This window comes from Nanorana parkeri, unplaced genomic scaffold (assembly GCF_000935625.1).
Source record: "Nanorana parkeri isolate BGI_ZX_2015 unplaced genomic scaffold, ASM93562v1 scaffold791, whole genome shotgun sequence".
Classification (NCBI taxonomy): Eukaryota; Metazoa; Chordata; class Amphibia; order Anura; family Dicroglossidae; genus Nanorana; species Nanorana parkeri.
The window spans coordinates 715,237-736,546 of record NW_017307059.1 but is presented as its reverse complement, the minus strand read 5'-3'; the positions used below and the strand labels follow the sequence as shown (position 1 = coordinate 736,546).

General features: G+C 40.9%; 1 protein-coding gene across 1 annotated transcript in view; it reads right to left on the bottom strand.

Annotated features, from left to right (window-relative positions):
• Positions 1-17,003, bottom strand: part of LOC108793921 (cytosolic phospholipase A2 delta-like) — a 40,249-nt gene extending 23,246 nt beyond the window's left edge. Inside the window, exons 1-8 of the mRNA XM_018564881.1 lie at positions 16,779-17,003; positions 11,297-11,366; positions 8,507-8,643; positions 6,441-6,572; positions 4,476-4,516; positions 3,769-3,811; positions 2,928-2,988; positions 2,181-2,365 (exon numbers count right to left, since the gene is read on the bottom strand). Coding sequence (XP_018420383.1) covers positions 2,181-2,365; positions 2,928-2,988; positions 3,769-3,811; positions 4,476-4,516; positions 6,441-6,572; positions 8,507-8,643; positions 11,297-11,366; positions 16,779-17,003 — 894 coding nt within the window. The remainder of the gene's footprint in view (positions 1-2,180; positions 2,366-2,927; positions 2,989-3,768; positions 3,812-4,475; positions 4,517-6,440; positions 6,573-8,506; positions 8,644-11,296; positions 11,367-16,778) is intronic.
• Positions 17,004-21,310: the final 4,307 nt, after the last annotated feature.

The window sequence follows — 21,310 nt, the reverse complement described above, 5'->3', positions numbered from 1 at the left end:
GGGGGGGGGGGGGGGGGTGGCAAAATGCACCTTCGCCTGAGTTGGCAAAAATCCTTGCACCGGCCCTGTACAGCATATACTATATGTGGGAACAGTTTAACCTGGCAAAGCGTTTGTAACACTGTGCGGCAAGTTTTGTGGCCCAGACTGCCCTGCCAGACAGAGCAGGTAGGTTATACTATACTATATTAATGAAGCAAGAGCAGCAGTACTTGGTCAAGTCACTGGCTTAAACAACCACTTAGTCTGCTTATTGAACAATAAAGAAGCTGCGCCACAATAATCATAAGCATCGATAATAGCCAGTGAACATAAGTCACTGGCTATTATCGATGCTTATGATTATTAACACCCATTCAGCTGATTTTGCTAACACTGATTTAATTCACTTATTGGTGACCCCGAGCGCTGCACACCCAGTTACATACCATTAGACCCCAGTGTCTCTAGTACAGCAGCTCTTATATATATTTTTATTTAATTTAAGCATCCGTATTTATCCATAAGCGCGGATTATACATATTTCATGCGCCACAATGATGCAGTGATCCCTCTGCTCTCGCCTCCCATCAGCATGGTCACTGTCAGCACATGAATGCTGTTATGTGATTTTAAAATGAATACATAACTGCATTAATTATTTGTTTATGGCAGCTTGGAGTTTAGCTTCAGGTTCATTTACACCATGGGTCTATAAACATTTCACAGAGCCATTTGGCCTGCAAATCTCTGTGAAGGTTCATTCTGTGCTAATAAGGGCAAAAACGAATGTTCTTGGTATATTTTCTTTTCGGGTCGAATGTAATATTGCATTATGGCCACGACATAGAGCTCAGAAGAATAGGAAGTAAATACTTTTCCCCTGTGCACCTCAGCTCCATCTAGTGGCCATAATGTGGTACTAGATTACATTATGGTTGACCTTAAAATAAAATAAAGTAAGAGTGTACGTTTTGCCTCTATTTGCAAAGAACAAACATTTACAGAGCTTGCCAGGCTGAATGGCACTGCAAATTGTTTATAAATAGACCCCTATGTGTTGCTTTAATGCACATCTGTTAATGCAATGCTTTACCATATGTTAGGACGCACTGCGTTAATTTTGAATAGTTTGGAAGTGCACCCTAATGCATGGGAAAACGGAAATACAGTATTTTGTTTTTCAGTGCACCACAACGCACAGAAGATATATACCTGTACCTTGCAGTGCACTACAACGAGCATGGATTGTGCCCCACTTCCTAGGATGCCATTCATAAAAATGGTGCTACAATGCACTGCTTTATGGCATATTACCATAGCACAATAGTGTATTTCTAGCCCATTAACAAATACAATAAACGTTTATTGCATGAGTCTTGCAAATAAAACATAATTTGAAAACACATTTTGGTGATGTCATAACAGAGCACTGAATGTTTCATTCATGGGTATGTATGTGTGCTTTTGTATTGGAACTTCATACAAAATCTACACTTAGCCAACATACATTATCTTATACTTAAAGTACCCTATCCTGAAAGAAAATGCTGGCTGCCATTGCTGCACCCTCCTTCTATACCAATGAGGACTTCTGACTTCACTCTGGCACTCCAATCTCCTGCTTGTTCTAGGTCACCAACTTAAAAAGTACTGATAATAGAGATAGACTAGCCAGGCAATACATAGAAAGAGGTAAGCAATGGCAACCCTCATATCTCTCTCAGTAAAGGTTTTTTTTTTTTAGCTCCTGTTAGACGGAGGTATTAGCTCCTGTTTGTATTAGCTCCTGTTCGACGTAGGTATTAGCTCCTGTTTGTATTAGCTCCTGTTAGACGGAGGTAAACGTCACTCCATCTCAGCTTAGTGTAGAATTTGGGATTTGTTAAGGATACGTGACTGCCTTGATATTTTGGTAATTCATAATAGTTACAGTAGCCCCAGTGAAAGCTTCATGTTTGGGACATGACTGTTTAAAAGAACCTTCAGCAACAAGGCTGGTGTGTAGACAACATGAGGACTCTTCCTTGGTAACTGCCAATGGAGATTGAGAAGTCCAGACCCTTTCTCAATGCCCAGCCTTGATAATGGACAGTATATGGGTGGGTGGCATTAACCATATACAGTGCAGATGGACATAACTGCTGATTAGGTAACTTGACTATAAATACACTTAAGGTAAAGCATCTTGGACTACTTACAAAGGTGACATCAAAAGAGGAGTAGACTCTTTTCATGCAGGCTGTCATTTCTGCTCCATAATCCATGGGATAATGAAACACCACCGTTTCCTGCGAACCCGCCTCAGAACTGCTGGTTGAGTTGAGTAAGATCCTTTGTTCTCTCTCATAGGAGCCCTGTACAGTCAGAGCCAGTTCTGTTTTCTCTGAGAACATACAACAGGGAATACAATTTGAACAGACTGAACCTAGGTGACCTCTTTTTACCAAATCTTCAACAAATGGCCTATATAATGTTGCAAAAGCAGTAATGATGTGCAATAGACCATTAATATCACAGTTCTCTAAAGTCTAAGGGACATCTGCATTACAGAAAAGTTGGATGTGAGAATTGACTGTTTATAGAGAATTAACTATGCACACCAGCCGGCCAACTTCCATGGCCAACCTTGTCCATTAACCAGACAAAGCCCGCACACTGTCAAGTGATTGGATGCTGTAAAATGCGTGTGATTTTGATCACAGTGAGTTGAACTTGTTATACTGCAGACAAATTTTAGTTTTACAAGGACTCAATTATGTTTGTCATTCTCTGTCTATTAGTTTCTATTCATAGATGTCAATGATTTATTGCCAAACAATGCTCATCTGCTACTGTCAGTTCTTGCAGCATTTGTCAGTCTGTGTCTGTAAGACTGCATTGATATTGTATTAGTATGGTATTGTTGAATGAAATTTTGTTACCATTTACTGATAAGTTATACTCACTTTTAAAAACCTCTTTCTTCTGCTTTTTCACCATCACCTCCAGGGCCGCCATCTCTGGGCACTGAAAAAAAGAATCAGCAGGAATGTCACACACATGTCCTGTAAATCCCACTGCCAATCAATCTTTGAACAGATTAATGTTTCTGTGAGACACTATACTATGGACTCAAGAAACAATGATAGTGCCTGACTTATTTCAGGGTAACTTTAACTATTAACCAGTAACCTGGATGACAGGCTTTGCCACAGGAAACAATAAGCCAGGGAGTCAATTGATCATAGAGATCCAGAATTGCCAAACTACCAAATATGACTTGCAGCTGTCTACATTGTCAACTGTAATGTATTCATAGTTTGTTTTTTGTTTTTTTCAAATTGAAAGTGCTTATTGTATTTGGTACAGGTACAGTTCATAAATATTAGTGTTTTTTTGTATGGCAGTCACACTTGCAGTAGTGCCATCACCAGATGCTATGATACATCTAGGTAGTAGGTACTAGAAGGCAGTTAAATGTGCAGTCAAAATCTGCCCAACCTCAGTTTCCTGGGAACTTCACATGAATACTTGGCTCTGTTTATTCCAATGCAGAAGGGAAGTGGAGAAAGGTGCAATCATGCACTGCTGGGGATGCTTATATCAGGGGGGTCAATAGATTAGTAATTGGAAAAGGATTTCTGATCAACGATCAGCCCTACAGTGATCAGTCAGTTGCTATCTGCCTGGACCCATAGATAGGCAATCATTGCCCAGTTCAGCCAGCAAAGGTCTTATTGGACAATTGTGATGTAATTTCTATGACCACCTTAGTTAAACTGAAGTCCAAATAATCAGCATGCTTACCACCAACACTCCATTGGTTGTGACCTTCTTCCTTGTTTCTGGTCTGTGAAATAGAGATATTAATGAGACATTTTCATACACATATCCTAACCCTACCTTTGCCTTGAAATAGCAATTGCCTCAACCCTCCCATTGGCATGCCATGTACTGTAGTAATACCAAAACCATTGTAAACAACTGAGAGCGTCACAGTCATCTATGTGTGTATAAGCCTCCACAATATTACCGATGCCACCTCAATCCTGACTGCAGCTATGAATCTCAACAAGCCTATGCTGGACAAGTTTTTATTGTTGTAGTTCTCTTGGGGATCATTTATGAAGCAACACTTAATGATCCAAGGTATTCAATCACATTAGTGTATTCATGTAGACAGGACTTAAGCTACTAATGTATACAAAGATGGTTAATGTATTCAATTCAGTACATCATTTCCATTAGGACTTCTGTAGATGGGTAATAGCAGCATGCTTTCGTGTACATTCAGCTTGCATTTGAGATCAGTTTGAGAATCTTCTGAGAACCATCTGAGCTCCTTCACAGATACTTCTGACCTCTTTCTCACCTGCAGTTGTCCTTTCTAAGCTTCATCGAGATGCTTCTGCATTCTTATTGATTTGTGTGGACGAAAAAAAAACTGTTCTGATGCTAACAAATATCTGTGTACACAGACCCTGACTGTTGCACTGATCAAAGTTGATACTCACATGCTCACCAGATTAAATTCTACATGAAGTTCTTCCTGAAACTGAGAAAGAAAATAAACTATGTTAACCTCAAGACAAAGCCAAATCTTTTATTTTAGTTTGTGGATTTTCCCTTCATTTCCTGTCCCGGGGACACAACAAGAACTAAGAGGAAACCTCTCCAAGGTAAGAGCAAATCCAGATGTCCCTGGGACCAGTGTTCCAATTGTAAGATTTCAGCTGTAAAATGTTGGGCTCGACATCACTTTCTGCTGAAGTGACAATGGTGACCAGGACAAATAGAGCGGGTGAATATTCTCAACAGGACCACATAAAAAAAAAACTTGACCAGGTTTCTAACTTGTTCTACCTCCAAAACTAAATGGAAAACAAATTAGGCTTTGGGTACACTTTGAGGAAACTACAGTTTCATTTTCATTTTATCAGTATAGAGGTGAGGCTATGGTAATTAAACACAAAGCAATAAGTGCTTCAAAGTGAACCATCAGTCTCATTTATGCATTACCATTAGGTGCCTCATAAAATATTGACTCCCAGGTGTCCCAGGGATCTCTTAAAACCAAGGAGTGTGATCTGTGGAAATCTGAACTTCTGAGGGAAGTTAAAAGCTGGCACTCTTTCCTAAGGTACCGGATTAGCAAAGCACTCCTTGCACAGAAAACTCTACACATGGCAAAAAGCTTCTCTGATCAGGGACTTGTCAGGGTTAGGGGAGGGAAGTGAAACCATATCCCCAGGTTTGCAGTGCCTCCACCGCCCCAAAGACTCCTCCAGACCTCTGTAGTCCCCCCAGTACAATTTTCAAAAATACACAGCAAACATTCCTTTTTTTCCAGGGTGCCTTCTGTCGGATCACATGACAAGCATGGTTGTGTTCCTCATTTTTGCTTCTCCCGCGGTGGATGGTCCTCAATGCTGCAGAGGGCCGTGCTGACATCAGTGCTGTTCTTTGCACCATTGTACTGTCAGATTGGGCATCATTTACCCAGAATAGGACAAAGGAGGATGAGGCGGGAAGTGCTGGAGTGTGGAAAGGGTGATTAGCACTTTGCAATTTTTTTTCTTTTAATAGAAGGGTGCAAAGAACTGGATTTTTCAGTTCTCCACCAAAAAGGTGGAGATTGGCTTTAAATTAAATCACAAACCCCAAAAGTGTTAAATGTTAATGTCATTCCAAAGGTTGTTTTAAATATATTTACATCTGCAGTTTTCGTTAAAGGAACACCTACTGATTCTGCCATGATGGTCCGTGTTCAGGCTATGCTGTCACTCACTGCGCAAGCTAGGGTTGCCACCTGTCCGGGATTCACCTGTACAGTCCGGGTTTTAAATGTTGTGTCTGGGTTTCATGGCAGCTTAAACTCGGACACAAGATGTCAGGCAGACAGGGGCAACCAAAATTAAAATGGGGGCTACTGGCCCCCCACTGAAAATAGTCTTGGTTGTGATATTTACATATGAATGGCTGGCGCTATTCACATATGAATAAGCCACAACTCATTCTCCCCCTAAAATGCAAACATGTCCATGCGTAGCTAGAGTGTTCTGGTTTTGATGGAAGAAAAAGTGGCAACACTAGCGCAAGCATGGTCCACCGTTGTCACTGTTGGTAAATCAGTCCTAAGAAATGATATGCAGCCAACACTAGAGTGACAACACTAAAGGCTGGAAGAGATAAGCAGCACCGAGGTGCAAAAAACAGAAAGTTGAAACTGTGGGGGAATGGCAGTTGATCTACTTTGAGGTACAACTGGTGATGTGATGATGCATGATGTGGTAACAATACATGTCCCAAAGTTCACCGTCTCTGAGCTATATAGGAAACATAGTATGATCTAAGGAACGCACCTACAGGGACTTTTTCTACAGATCTATAAAACTAATAGAATAGCAGAATATAAAATAATTCAGGATTTACGCTTCAGCATGGAAACAAAACTGGTTACTGTGCATCCCCATACATACCTCTTTATTAAGCATGAAGCTTTCCAACAATGTTTCATTAACTGGGACATTTCCCAGATCATAGCTCACTGTAAACAGGTGGTCATCTGCAGTCCCTACATCCTCATCATGTAGTGACAGCTCCAGGATATTCTGTGACAAAAACAAATACAGAGACAATCAAATACTTATGTCAGAACTCTGGTAGAAAAAATAATAATAAACAAAATAGCCCATTAAAAGACAAAAAAACAATCAGAGCTGTAGCCTGAAGTACTTATTTCAACCACTAGATGCCCTCAGTCTTCCTGGTTGAAGGATGCTCATCATTCAACCCACCTCTTGTGAGCCCAGGTCATACTGGACCCACTCCCAGCCTGTGACTGTACAGTGAAGGAGAAGCAGCATGAGCTCATCTCTCTATCACTCTTCTTTCACCTCCTATCAGCATGGCATGTGTATTGCCTTTTCCTTTCCCAGCCTGAGCTCTGCTGTATAATGACTGCAAGAGGCTGGTACCAAGTCAGATTCAGGTACTTACACTACAGAACTGCAATAATGTGTGTCTTTTTTATATGCCTTGTGTTCAGCAACATCAAAAAAAATTACAGAGAAGGCACAGGAGGGCAAGGACTGACTCATTCGGTTTTGTAAGTATATTTGAGCTTGAGATTTAAGTACTCTAAAACAATAGGCTATTTTCAGCAACACAATTAAAGCTAGCCATAGAAAACTGAATTTCCTCTCGTTCAGCTTTGTGAGCTGAACGAGGTTAACCAATTGACTCCCCCGTTCATGTTAAACAGCGTGAATGAAGGAATTTCCGCTGCTGGCTATTTGTATTCTGATCACAATGACTGAATCTGATAGTGTGCAGTCGCTGTTCATTCAGTAATTTTCCACCCAGCTCAGTCAATTTTGAAATGAACTTTTTTGAAGCCGGGTGGTGCTTGCAGGTAGCCCTGCAAGCACCACCACAAGAATCATTTTGACCGATTTAGCAGGAATAGGCTGTTGTTCGAGCTGTCTATGGCCAGGCTGATAAACATGAAAAGCAGTCTAGACTTCCACCTGCTGGCTAGAATGTTCAACATTAAATATTTATAATAACTATTCCCTTTAAATATGCCCATAAAGCAGATATTGATATAATTGTACTAATTACTGAAAACCCTACAACATCATATAAATGTTTATATTAAAAAAAGTTATTAAAGCCCAACTCCAGGTGCACAAAACTCTCCAGTATTAAAACATATACACCCATTCTGCTGGCTTTATTCTAGACCTGTCAAATCTGTTCTTCAACATCCCGTTGGAAAAACAGCTCTAGAATAATTCGGGAATTGGAAAAGTGCAGAAATGTTACAGTATATTCTAAGTAACACCTAGAAATATTATTTGTGACTAAGCAGTTCACTGAAAAATAGCAGTGCTCTTCCTGGTATGTGAGTGTACCTAGGTACTCCTTGGCCTACAGCCTCATAGCTGTATATCTCCAATGTGAGATCTAAGGCACTGCTGCTTCTGACAGCTAGTCTCAGGAGATCTGGAGTGAGATTTGGTGATGTCACTACTGGGCTGATCACTGTTCTCTTTGCTGGAGGTTCTGACATGGGGAACCAAAGCCCTGCCTCTACCAAGATGGTCCCCTCCACACAGTGCAGGACACTAAAAAGTCGGGCACTAGGTCATGGACCAAGAGGCCGACAGTGTCAGGAGAGAGGAGGGGACCCGGAGGCATACCTCATCCCGCCGGGTGAACATCCCTCCCTCTCTCTGCCGGCGTCCATCACCAACATGGCCACCGGCAGGCATCAATCAGATGGTCGCGCATGCGCGATGACGACATGGCGGGACGCCCCTGGATCAGATGCAGGGAGATCACAGGCAATATTAGTGACTAGTCCTTTGCCCTCTGCCCGTCATTTTTTGGGCTCAGGTTCCAAAGTTCAGTTCCTCTTTAACTTTTGGAAGGCAGTTTTTGTCAAACCTGTCACCATGACATAATATATACAGCTGTTATAATAATATTACAACAAAACATGTGAAAGATCGGCATGTTTTCTTAACATCAGTTGTCATACCTTAACCTGACTGTTTATTCTGAAGTGAAAAGTCTCGTCCCAGACAGGGTCTCCATTGTTCCAGATTGTCTTGGTTCGCTTCTTATCCGTCAAGGATGTTGGCAGCCATAAACAAACATAGCAATCTGGTTTGGTCACTGCAGTGGAAATAAAACACAGAGGTTTGGTTCACAAATTTCTCTAAAGGAGATGCTACGATATTGTACTTGATACTCTACTTTATACTCCAAGCATATTTACTATATTTAAAACTAGGGATGCACAGATACTTTTCGAGTACCAGTGCAGATACTTGGCATTTTCATGAGAACTACCAGGGGTTGCAGCTGGGAACTGGCTCTGGCACTCCACCACTGTCCTGAAATCATTAGTCTGTATTGTTTTAGAAAAACTGTCACATGACAATAAACAAAAATGTATCAGTACTTGTACTTGTAAGTACTCGGCAAGTACCAGTACTTGTACTCGCAAAACTGCTATCTGTGCATCCCTTTATTTATATTTATAAAAACAAAATCGTACATTAAAACAGAGATGTACAAATCCCAGGAGCTCCGTGTGCTCCTTACAAATGACAGCTGCCTCCTAATTTTTGAATTTTTCTCTAGTCTAGTCTTGGAGCTCAAAAGTATCGGAACATGTACTCGTACTTGTACCGAGTACTGTACTTGGTATCTGTGCAACCCTATTTAAAACTGAACTAAAGTCCCAAAATAAATAACAAATTTCTAGAAGGTGGATCTTTTTAGCTGAATAGATATGCAAAGTCCTTTCCTCCATAGAAGTTTCTTCTTCCTACTCCTAGCATTTTTGAATTTTGTGTACACTGCCTGCGGTGCATGTGGAGTGCAGTGCACCTTCCAAGCCCATTCCCTGGATCTGTAAGACGCCAACATTGAGCTGGGTGCTGTGCATGTGCAGGAGTTACTTAATCACTGGCTGGACCAGGAAGATGCTGGTTCTAGAAGAAGACTGGCATAAGGACCGTGTCAGCGACTGGAGCAATGCAGGGGACCAGAAGCTGAACACACTAGAAGGTAAGTGTTCCTTGATCTATAAACATGCTGTGCATATTTGCATATCATGGCAAGAGCCCATGCATCCTGCAAGCAGTATCGTTTAATTTAGATGTATAAAAAGGCTAACAGAACCATTTATCTTTAGTGGATTTCAGTTTTGACCTATTGATTAATCTTGTACAATAAGAGTACAGTGTACTGATGAGAACAGAAAGGCGTGTATGGAAAAACACACACAATATGAACATGCTTGTATGTGTTTTCCTTTTCTAGATATCTTTACTACAATACTTAGCGTACTATAAACCAGCCGTCACTAAATAACAAACCAGGGTCCAGACTGAGTGGCAGTTCTGTCTGGACCATAATCAATGACCTGTGCTGGGTGATGGCTGTCTGACAGTGGATACAACAGCCTCCAAGGCCAGTGTTTCCAATGCCAGCCAGCATTGGAAACATTGGCATTGTTTCCAATGCCAACAGGCAGGGCCAGCTGCTACAATTGATCTGTTCTGCTGTACAGCCAGCCAAATCACTTGTAGTAGCCTGCTATTGTGCAACCCCCTTTTCCTGCACCCCCTCACCGCCATGGTTTTCAGAAGAGCAGGGGATCCGGGACCTATGCACACAGTGTCAGGATGGAGAGCGGGAGCACACCAGGGAACGTCCGATCTGCTCTGTGATCACTGAAGCATGAAGCACTCTCAGCACTTCCTGCTCCAGCTGTCAGAATTCGGCTGAAGTGCTTGATGATCTGTATTGGAGGGCAGAAGAGACATCAGAGGTCTAATAGACCTCGACGAAAATTGTCTTGAGTTTTAATCCACTGCCCCTACTAAACACAATAAACAACAGAAAAAAAAACCCTCAGCCAATGAAATGAGGTCTCAATTAGAATCTATCAAAAAGACAGTGGGAGGTAAGTGTAATGTTTTAATTAAACGTACCTCCATACTGTCCTTTCTGAACTAAAGCCAAAGTGTGGCAGTACAGTTAGCTCAATGCAGTCCATGGGGCCACCTTTTGCAGTAATTAATCCCATTCAGGGCATGATTGAGATAACTCCTTTTTGGACAGTTGTATGGGGGAGAGGACAGCACAGATGTAATTACCAAATTACCACCTTCTGTTGTCCTTTCCAAAGATATTTCATAGAACTCGGGAAAGTTTAAGGTTGTGTGATGTCTGAGCCCTTGTTTGAAATCATCCTTGAGACTGACTGTCTTTTAGTGGAGATTCTGCATTAGATAGCTCTTTAGTTCGGTGATTTTAATGAAGAATAATTAAATTTAATTAATTTATTATATATGTTTTGATAGTTTCTGCAGTACCTAGAAAGTCCCATAGAGGTTAATTTTCTTGTATTTGTACTGAGCTAATTGTTATGGATGATGGTATTCCAAAATGGAGTAAGGGCCGGTTCAGACAATAGTGTTGTGCTAAAGGAGCAGTACCTGTGTGTATAGTGCACGCTATCGCACATTGCAATGAACTACACCCTAGGTGCACTGGTGTATTGCATTGCCGTTCATCTGAATGCAACCCAAAGCACATCCCAGTGGGCGTTGCAGCTCAGCATAACACACGGTACTGCAGTAAAATGCAGAAGGGTTAAAACCCTCAGATTATTACTGTCTCCCCATCCAAGCTCACAGACAGCTATCAAAACTTAACATCGGTGTTTCTTTTTCAAAGCACATCCAAAAGATTTGCTTGCATCCGTTAGGAAAGGCCTGATAAATGACTCTAGTATGAATAAAACAGTGCTCACCAATGTCTGTCCCATGGATGTTCTGAGCCCGTATTATTCTCACAGTCAGTTCACAGTTTGATGCTTCCTCCTGTACATGAAAAAAATAAAAGATAATTATTTCTTATTTTCTTGTTGTGGTAAATTTATAGGAAATTTTACAATCAGATTATATCGTATAGGGTTGGGTTAGTCCTAAAAGGGGTACAATGCTCTACGCCAATATTCTGGGTGTAGCAAATGTTCCTTGTTTCATTACCTAATAACTTGTAAGATGTCACAAAAACTTGGGAACTAACATTTCATCAGATGACACAGAACAAACTCATACAAAACCAAAAAAGGTTGGTGGTCTGAGGGGGAGAACTAGTGGCAGCAACACTTGGTAGCAACACTTCTCAAAAAAGTTTAGACAAGGCCATGTTTACCACGGGGTAGGCTCCCCTTTTCTTTTAACAACACTCTGTAAATGTCTAGGAACTGAGGAGACCATTTGCTGGAGTTTTGGGAGAGATAAATGTTTGCCCATTCTGCCTGATATAGGATTCTAACTGCTCAACAGTCCTGGGTCTTCTTTGTCATTATTTTTGTTTCAAGATGAGCCAAATATTTTCAATTGGTGAAAGGTCTGGACAGCAGGCAGGTCAGATAAGCACCCAGACTCTACTACTATGTATCCATGCAAGTAATGTGGTTTAGCATTGTTCTGTTGAAATATGCAAGGCCTTCCCAGGAAAAAAACGTTGTCTGGATGGGAGCATATGCTGCTCTAAAACCTGGATATATCTTTCAGCATTGATGTGCAAGCTACCCATTCCATACGCACTAATGCACCTCCATACGTTCAGAGATGCAGGTTTGTAAAGTGAGCACTGATAACAAACCGGAAGGTCCCTCTCTTCTGTAGTCCAGAGAATGAGGTGCCCATAGTTGCCAAAATGAATGTCAAATTTAAACCCGACGACGGAACAGTTTACCACTTTGCACAGACCATTTTAAATGAGCTTTGGCCCAGAGAAGATGGCAGCGTTTCTGGATCATGTTCAGATATGGCTTCTTCTTTGCATAATAGAGCTTTAACTTGCATTTTTGGATGGCACGGCGAGCTGTGTCCACAGACAGTGATTTTTGGAAGTATTCCTGAGCCCATGCAGTGAGGTCCATCACAGAATCATTACTGTTTTTAATGAAGTGCCATCTGAGGAGCCGAAGATCACAGGCATCCAATATTGCGTTTCAGCCTTGTCCCTTGCGCACAGAGATATCTCCAGATTCTCTGAATCTTTTGATAATATTATGTACTATAGGTGATGATATATTTATAAGTCTTTGCAATTTTATGTTGAGGAACATTCTCCTCAAATCGTTCAACAATTTTTAGACACAGCTTTTCACAGATTGGTGACCTTCGGCCCATCTTACTCTGAGAAACTCTGACTCTCTAAGAGGCTCTTTTCATACCCAATCATGTTACTCACCTGTTGCCAATTAACTTAATTAGTTGCAAAACAGTCTTTCAGATCTTCCTTGTTGGTACCACTTATTTTGCCAGCTTTTGTTGCCCAGTCCCAACTTTTTTAAGGCGTGTTGCTGCATCAATTTCAAAATTACCTTTTTTTTCTTTAAATGGTACACTTTCTAAGTTTAAACATTTTATATGTTTTCTATTTTTTACTTTGAATAAAATCTGGGCTTATGAGATTTGCAAATCATTGCATTCTTTTTTTATGTAGGTTTTACAAAGCGTCGCAACTTTTTTGGAATCGGGGTTGTAAAACAGTGTTTCTGAGCCTTTTTTTAGTCATGGCACCTTTTAAAAATATGCAAAATCTCAAGGCACCTCAGCCTAAAATGTAAAAAATGTCAATGTACAAATGTAAAAAAAGTGTGATTTGCCAACTCTCCTCAAAGGAGTCTAGATGGAATTTAAAGGGGGACCCCTTCACATCAGGAGCCCCCTTAACATCAGAGTCTCCCCCTTTCACATCAGAAGCCCCACTCCTTCACATCAGGAGCCCCCTTCACATCAGAGTCTAGCCTTTATCAAAAATGTTGAGGCACCCCTGGCAAAGCCAGAAGGCACCCCAGGGTGCCACGGCACCCTAGCTAAGAAAGGCTGAACTAAAATACAGATAATACTTTCTGTTATTGTAATTGCCCTAAGGGTTTCCTGTATGACAAAAGGAATAAATAATAGAGTCAAAAAACCTAATCTTTTACATTGCAAACACCAACATTTTGAGATACCACAAACGGCTCAGGGGCTGCTGAAAAGCTCCACTCAATATACAGACAACTGGACAGCTGGTTACTTTGGCATCACAAAAAAATAAAATTTCAGACTGAGCAATTAAAAAATATAAATTGTTGTGGTTACAGTAGCTAAGAATAGCCCACGGTGTAGAATTAAGAATGTATTTAGTAATTGTTATATTTCATAAAACAGAAAATCGCTCGTACACTGTCATTAACATAATTGTGGGTGAATTGTGAAATACCATATGTCATTAGCTGACAGCACACTATGTCTTTTTTCATACCCAAGGTAGTTGCAAAATTCTGTACACGTGAAGACAAGGAAGGCACATGGCACTATAGATGACTTAATAAATCCAGTTTATAGAGCAGAGCAAGGATAACGTCAGGTTGGCATCTCATAGGTTCCTACAAAAGCTATCAGTCTTCAGAATAATAACACTCCTTCAGATATACATACCTCTCAACTTTCTGAGATGGGAAAGTGGGACACATTATAACAAGACATACAGTATGTGGGCAAAGGACACATCCCCACCACACCTTCAGTAACACAGACCATGGGGATTAATGTGAAAAAAAACTGATTGTTTAAAACAAAAAATGCTTTTATTTATCACTACATTTCCTTTATTTTGGCTTTTGAAAATAAAACATGGAATTATTTAATGGTTAGATAAAATTTAGTGCCGTAAAATAGGGATTTGGTTCTAAAGTCCCCCTAAATGAGGAGCAGTTGGGAGAAATAGATATATTTATTTATTACAAATATTTATCAACATTATATTATTTCCTGTATTCATTGAATACATTTGTGGCTTTGAGTCAGTCAAACTGTCCCATAGGTGGCTGCATTACCAATAGTAATACTTGATTCAATCACAAAATTAGATATAATTTGATAAAATTGTCCTGTACATCATATGGCCAAGGTAGAGGTTATTTATCGTGTATCTATAGTCAATGCCTTGTTTTTAGTGTTGATAAAGGAAGGGTAAGAACTGGTTTTTATTGCTGTTTTGCTCTTATTGGGAAGACTCACTCTTTCTATTTGTCCTGCTGACCATTGTCACTGGGACAGAAAGCGATGGGCAATCACACTTTTTACAGAAAAAGACACTGTAACAGAAGGTGAGAGTAAATCTATCAATAGGGATGTGTTTGTGTCCGGGGTGCCAAATGTAGAATGTGCTCTGCTTTGGGGGTGCCTTAAATTACTGATGAACAACTGAATCTTAAATAAGTGTTGAGTTTATTTTGCAAATAGGGATATACATACATTCTAATTACAATTAAGGGAAACGGAGAGGGGATTTGGAGGGGGTTAGTTGGGATATTAATTGATGTTAGCATCCTTCAGCTAGAAAAATCATTCTCTCTCTCATTCACACATGCCAGGCCTTTTCTCTGTGCTCAGAACACCCCTCTCCAGCAGGTCTCAGTGAATCACATTATTATCTTGTCCAAGTGGTCACCAAGGTTACCATTGTTCCTGCTTGTGAGCTAGGTTTGTGCAGATGATTACACGGGAAGAAGGTTCCATCATATGTCCCTGCCCCCATCCCAGCATGTATGCTGCACAGTGGCGGTCACAAGGGGGTTGCGGCCTGCACCTGGGTGTCACTATTTGAGGGGTGACACCAAAATGACTGACAGTCATTTTGGTGTAACTCCCTCTAAAAAGTCAGACACTCGGTCATGGACCGAGAGCCCGATAGCATCAGGAGAGAGGAGGGGACCCGGCGGCATACCTCATTTAGCCGAGTGAACGTCCCCACCTCTCTCTGCAGCGGCCATCACCAAGATGGCCGCCGTCAGGCATCAATTAGATGGTCGCGCATGCGCGATGACGTAATTGCGCACACGCGTAGTGATGTCACGTGCATGCGTGATGACGTCATGGCGGAGTTTCCCCCTCTCTTCGCACCCGGTGACACCCGCCCGCGGACGCCCCTGATGCTGCATTGCTGACACAGGTGTGGGCAGTAAATACCAGCAGGGGGTCTGGCTCGTCCCAGGAGATAAGACAGTCCTGCAGATCTTCATTCATCTGTGTCCTTCATCTGTGTCCTTTTGATGGTCCTCATTTGCGTATCACACAGCCCAATGCTGATTCAGTTCAGGATATAAAGGAACACCTTTATCCATAGATATTAATTTTATCGGCTCCAACAGGGGACACCATTTTTTTGCCAACAGTCACTTTGGAAAAATTTCCTCCCACTTCCTGCTTTGTCTTTGTTACAGGAAATGAAGGAAAATATCCTCAATAGCTGCTTTTAACTTTGCAGATCAGATTTACTACCTCTCACATATGTAGGGTTAGGTTTAAAACAACCCTTTGTTTTGATCCAGCTTAAATGATGGGCCACCACTATGATTTATATTGTAGATATATTGTTCCTGTAAGCAGAGGCTTTAGTGTACCAAAGTTAGGAATTTATGAATCGTGCATTGCTACTGCCTCATAAAAATGTCAAACAGTGTATGTATGAACTAAGTTATATGAAACACTGCAACAAATCCTCACGTTACAAGTTAATAGGCCTATAAGGTGAGCACAGAGGAATTTATGATATCACATGTCTAATGCCACAATGATACACAACACTGTCAGCACTCATTCAAGCACTGAAGGATTTAGATATCCGCCATATAACTGAAAATTCCATAAAGATCTGCAGTTTAAAAAAAATCATAGCAATGACATACATAAGAAGAGCTGTGTAGCATTCTGATGTAGCCTTTTGTGTATCAAGGTTGATCTTGTAAAGCATACATTTTATTTTTCATGTATTTGCCTTGCTCACAGCTCCCAGGAATGAGCTGCTAATTTTATTTTCCAACCAAAACTACAGTTTCTGACATCAGGTTGATAAAAATGGCAACAAACCATTTAAACAGGCTGCACAGTTGCACAAGTGCTCCCCGATAAACTGAATGTGGGTTGGCCAGGTATGGGACCCCTTCCCACTGACATGTAGACCTAAACATTGCACTCTCACAGGGGAGGTGAGAAGAAGATGCTTTTGTCACACTTCCCTGTGCAATGATCTGATGTTCTAACGAGAACACCGACCCAGTCGAATTTGCCGACCTCACCATCTGCACTTGCAGATGGTATTAACGAGGAAACAGGGATTTATTTACAAAGTATTAATTTTTAATTGTTAATTGTGACCATTGATAATATGCCACCCATGGCAGTAAATGATAATATCGCAAGCAATTACATAAGGCATCACACCTGCCTGCCTTTGAGTCCAGAATCTTGGTGCTGCATCCAGTTGTCTGTGCCTGCATGGGTGTGCAAGAGGGCCAAAACCTGGGAGGTGTCCGGCAGCGTAAAATCCCTACCTTCTGGAGCTCTGGTGAAGACCCAGCCATCCTTAGATCCTGCGTCTCTAGCACCTCCCCAGTAATGCACAGTGGCCTCAGTCCCTGGGTTTTCTTTGACCTGCACCCCAGGCATCACTTAAGCTCGCTAGTCCTAGCCCGCTCTATAAGCTCTGGAGCCTACCTTCCCAAGTGCCCCGGTTTCCAGACCATTACAGCTTTCTTTGTGATATCCTAACTGTGCTCCCGAATATGGAATATCCCATACCACCCAATGTTCTAATATAAGGACGAGGGACACCTTCCAGCACAATGTATTTAGGACATGCCCTTGCCGCATCCCCAGTTATGAGGACCATTAAGAATTTATATACCAGAAAAGATTGGTTAAACCCATAATTCACCAATACTTTTGCTTAATACTGACCTTAATACTGAAATAGCAAACAAGATAATTAAGAGGGAAGATGAAGGTTTTAGCACACTATAAAACTTTTGGTAGTTGAATAAAACCTTTTCATAGATACAAAAGACCAAAAAGAGGGACATTTGAGGATGAAAGAGGGACAGAGGGGTTTAATTTGTAAGCAGGACAGTCCCTCCAAATGAAGGACAGTTGGGAGGTACAGTATGATATCCAAATGGTTTTGGGCAGATGTGAAGAATGATTCTACTATTTCATTTGGACTAGAAGTAAAGGGTTGATCGCTGTATGACCCCAGCCACATATTATGAGAGAGTTCATCTTAGTACACAGGCTACTTATCTACCTATACACATTGAATAAGTGTTTGTAGTTGGGCAGTAGGTGGGCCCAAAATTGTTCTTGCAAAAGGTACATTTGCCAAACAGTGCAACAAGAAGAGTAATGGCCATGGTAGGGGGGCGCTGACCTGATAACATGCCTCACTGCAAAAGTTCTGGTGTGTTGTTACAAGGTGGTGGCAATTCAACCTAACTCCAATAATATAAGATGAAAATGAACCAGTGTGAAGCTAATGAGCTATCAAATTTTTATTGTGGAGTGTGACCTCGAGATAATTATTCCACATTAGGCATAGGCTGTGCACAACACAGGTGTCAGTAGCACTTACTCACATTTTACTAATCTGTTCATACAGCCATTATATTGTAGTGCATTATACACAGCAGCATACACATTTGCAAAGTATTTTTAAAACTTGTAGCAACTTTCTTGTATGTTCAAAGCACCCTTCTATTCCAGGATGGTTTAGCTGGCTTTTTAGCAATCTTTATTACTATTTGAAGCTGGCTTAAATCTAGAACCAACACCAATATTAGGATCTGTATTGTAAACGCTAGACTAAAAAACATCATGTACAATGAGTGTTTGCAAAGCATTCAGAACGCAGCTTTTATGAAGATCTTAAAGCAGCTTTTAGCTACCTTCTGGGAGTGGTAAATACAGATCTTAAAGTGGCATTAAACCCTCAGATTTTTTAACATAAACCAATACTGTAATGTGTGCCTTACTGTAATCCATGGTAGTTTCCCTTCTCTTTGCTGCTCTTCCTTTTAAATCCTCATGTCTTCTCATGCTTGGGGAGAACTTCCCTTTGCAGCTGAGTGCCTCTTCCTGTAGTGCTGGCTCAGGTTGTGAACCTTCACACAGACACCATGTATCCATTTCAGAGACAAGGCAATCTGCTGCAAAACAGAAGTTCTGCAGAGCATGAGAAGAGATACAGATTTAAAAGGAAGAGCAGCAAAGAGAAGGGAAACAACCATGGATTACAGTAAGGCGCACATTGCAGTATTGTTTTATGTTAAAAAATCTGAGGGTTTAATGTCACTTTAATGGGGAGTGTGGACTGTAGCTTTAAGCATTAACGCTTTAATAATTTATTATTAAGATTTACATCTAGCACCCCCACACTGTAGCTGAAGGCTGCTTTAAGGGCTTCAAGAAAACAGATTCTTAAAGCATTGAATTTGTTAGTGCTGACACCTATTTCCATCATTAAAACAGTTGTGAATAACTACTAAGATAATAATCGAAAGCAGTAATGCCTGTCTAGGTATAGATATCCACATTTACAATGTGGTCAAACTAAGCAAGCGTCTAAGAGCGGTACATTGAAAAGTATTACCCTCTTACTAACAGAATTTACACGCACCCATCCCAACTTATTCCAGTGGACCATGGACTCAATACACTAAGCCAGTGCTCCCCAACCTTTTTATCGCCTTGGACCGGTCAACGTTTGATAATTTTACCGCGGCCCGCTGAGGGGGGGACGTTGATTGTTTATATTTTAGATTGTTTTGATTTAATAATTTTAATTTGTGCTGTCAGTGCCATTATTTTCTAATGGCACCACAGGCGTGCCAGGCAGTTTGAGCGTTTTCCTGCTGCAATACAGCCCTGCCCGTGCGGTTGCACACAATCGCAGTTGAAAACACTGCACGTTTATTCGCGTGCAGATGGGGGCAGCGGGGCTGGTTTTCATTTATTCCATTTTTATTTACTTTGGAAACATTTTGTTTTATTATTTTATGTGGGCGGCCTGGTACCATTTGATCCACGGACCAGTACCGGGCCGCGGCCCGGGGGTTGGGGACCACTGCACTAAGCTATAACACATGCATTATTAACAGTCGTTATTTTGAGTCATGCCGCTATTTTTTCAGCTCTTCTCGGCTGTCATTGCCGGTAATAATAGTTATTATGGTTGATAACTGCAGTCATAGCTTAGTGAATGGAGCTGCATGTCTACATATGCCAGACATGAGACAGGCAGGATGAGGATATAGAGAAGGAAGAAATGCAAAGTGTAATGACAAGTGATATAAACTAACACTGAGAGGTGTATACCGTAACAGCAAAATGAAGGTGCAGTAAATATGATGCCAATGTGAGAGCACTTGCTATTGAGGTAATGAAAAATACTGTTTAAATGTGTTAGTGCTAGCAGTTTCACTAGGAGGGCTTTAAAAAATATATTGTGTACTGGGAACACCAGTGGTACAAGAAAAGAAAAAGCATTTCTAACCCCCCCCCCTCCCCCCCAAAAAAACATGATATTATATATTGCAGCTTACCAGTTCTTAGATGTGGTGGCTGCAATTGTTTTCTTCCTTTCTCAGTTTTTTCCCTTGGTGATCCTACCTGTAACACACTTCCTGCCCCAAGATGACAGCACTCACTCACTGTACCGTATCTATTGAGGGACAGTGTTGTCCTCCTAAGTTCCTCTCTCAATGAGGGCTACAAACACCTTATCTCCATTACATAGGAAGAAGGGGTTGTGTAGTTCACTGAAGACAGCTGGGAACACTGATAACATTGTTTGAGAGTTAAGTTTAGTGTACATATAGTTACAAAGACATTTGAATTCTGGAAAGATCAACATAGATTTTTCTGTACATGCTGAAAATCTACTTAACCTGAAAAAAAAAGAAAACCTATGCAGCCACCACATCTAAGGACTGGTAAGCTGAAATATATTACATTTCCGTTGCTATATATACTTTAGTGCTGTAACAAGTACCTAATGTGCTTAGGGTAAAACAACCATCAAGAGAAGAGACTATTATCATATCTAAGTTACCTACCTTGTAGTGACTTGATGGTGTATTCATCCTACTGAGAATTAAGTTCCATAAGTTTCCAAGGTGTATATGAGTCCAGTAATCCTCTACCTGTGCTTGCTGCTGTCTGATTGTGTCTGTGTAGAATGTCACTCTACACCCTCATGTCACCGTTTTGTCACATTTAACAATCCCTCCCATCATTACATCTCTTTTATTTAGCCTAGCTGTATTGTGATGACACCTAAATCATTCCTAATGTGTGAGTTCATACAAGGAAAAGCCATCTTAACCAGCACTGAGCCCAGGTAACCAAATAGATCACTGGGGTGGAGGCACTGTGTGGGTGTTTAAGTGGCATCACATAGAGGGTGACAGCTAAGAATGTATCTAATTTACATTAACTTAGCACATTATGGCAATTTTAGAGTTTCACAATTAATCAGTCAGTCATTAAAATAGTCCAAACTAATAGGTAAGCTATGTTTATCACGAGAATAAAAAATGATGTAATAAATAAACATAAAGGCATACACATATATATACACATTGCTTATCTTAGCTGGACTGTGTGGGTATTTTTGGTGGTCAAAAGGATTAGGTATTTTGGGTTGTGATAGCTGAACATATAAAAGTATGGACATCGGCACTCCAAGGATAGAAGTACGTCTATTTATTGACGCACATGCAAAACATGCTCATTGCGACGTTTCGGGGTCACGCAGGATCCCCTTCATCAGGCAGAACAAGTGAAATTGTGAATAAGACAGTGCAGATATGAATACACACCTATACATGTGAGCAAACCAATCATAGAGTCTGCTGTGTCCCCCGTGACGTCATTCTCCCGACAGAATTCAAATCATGTAATGACAGATATATATATATATA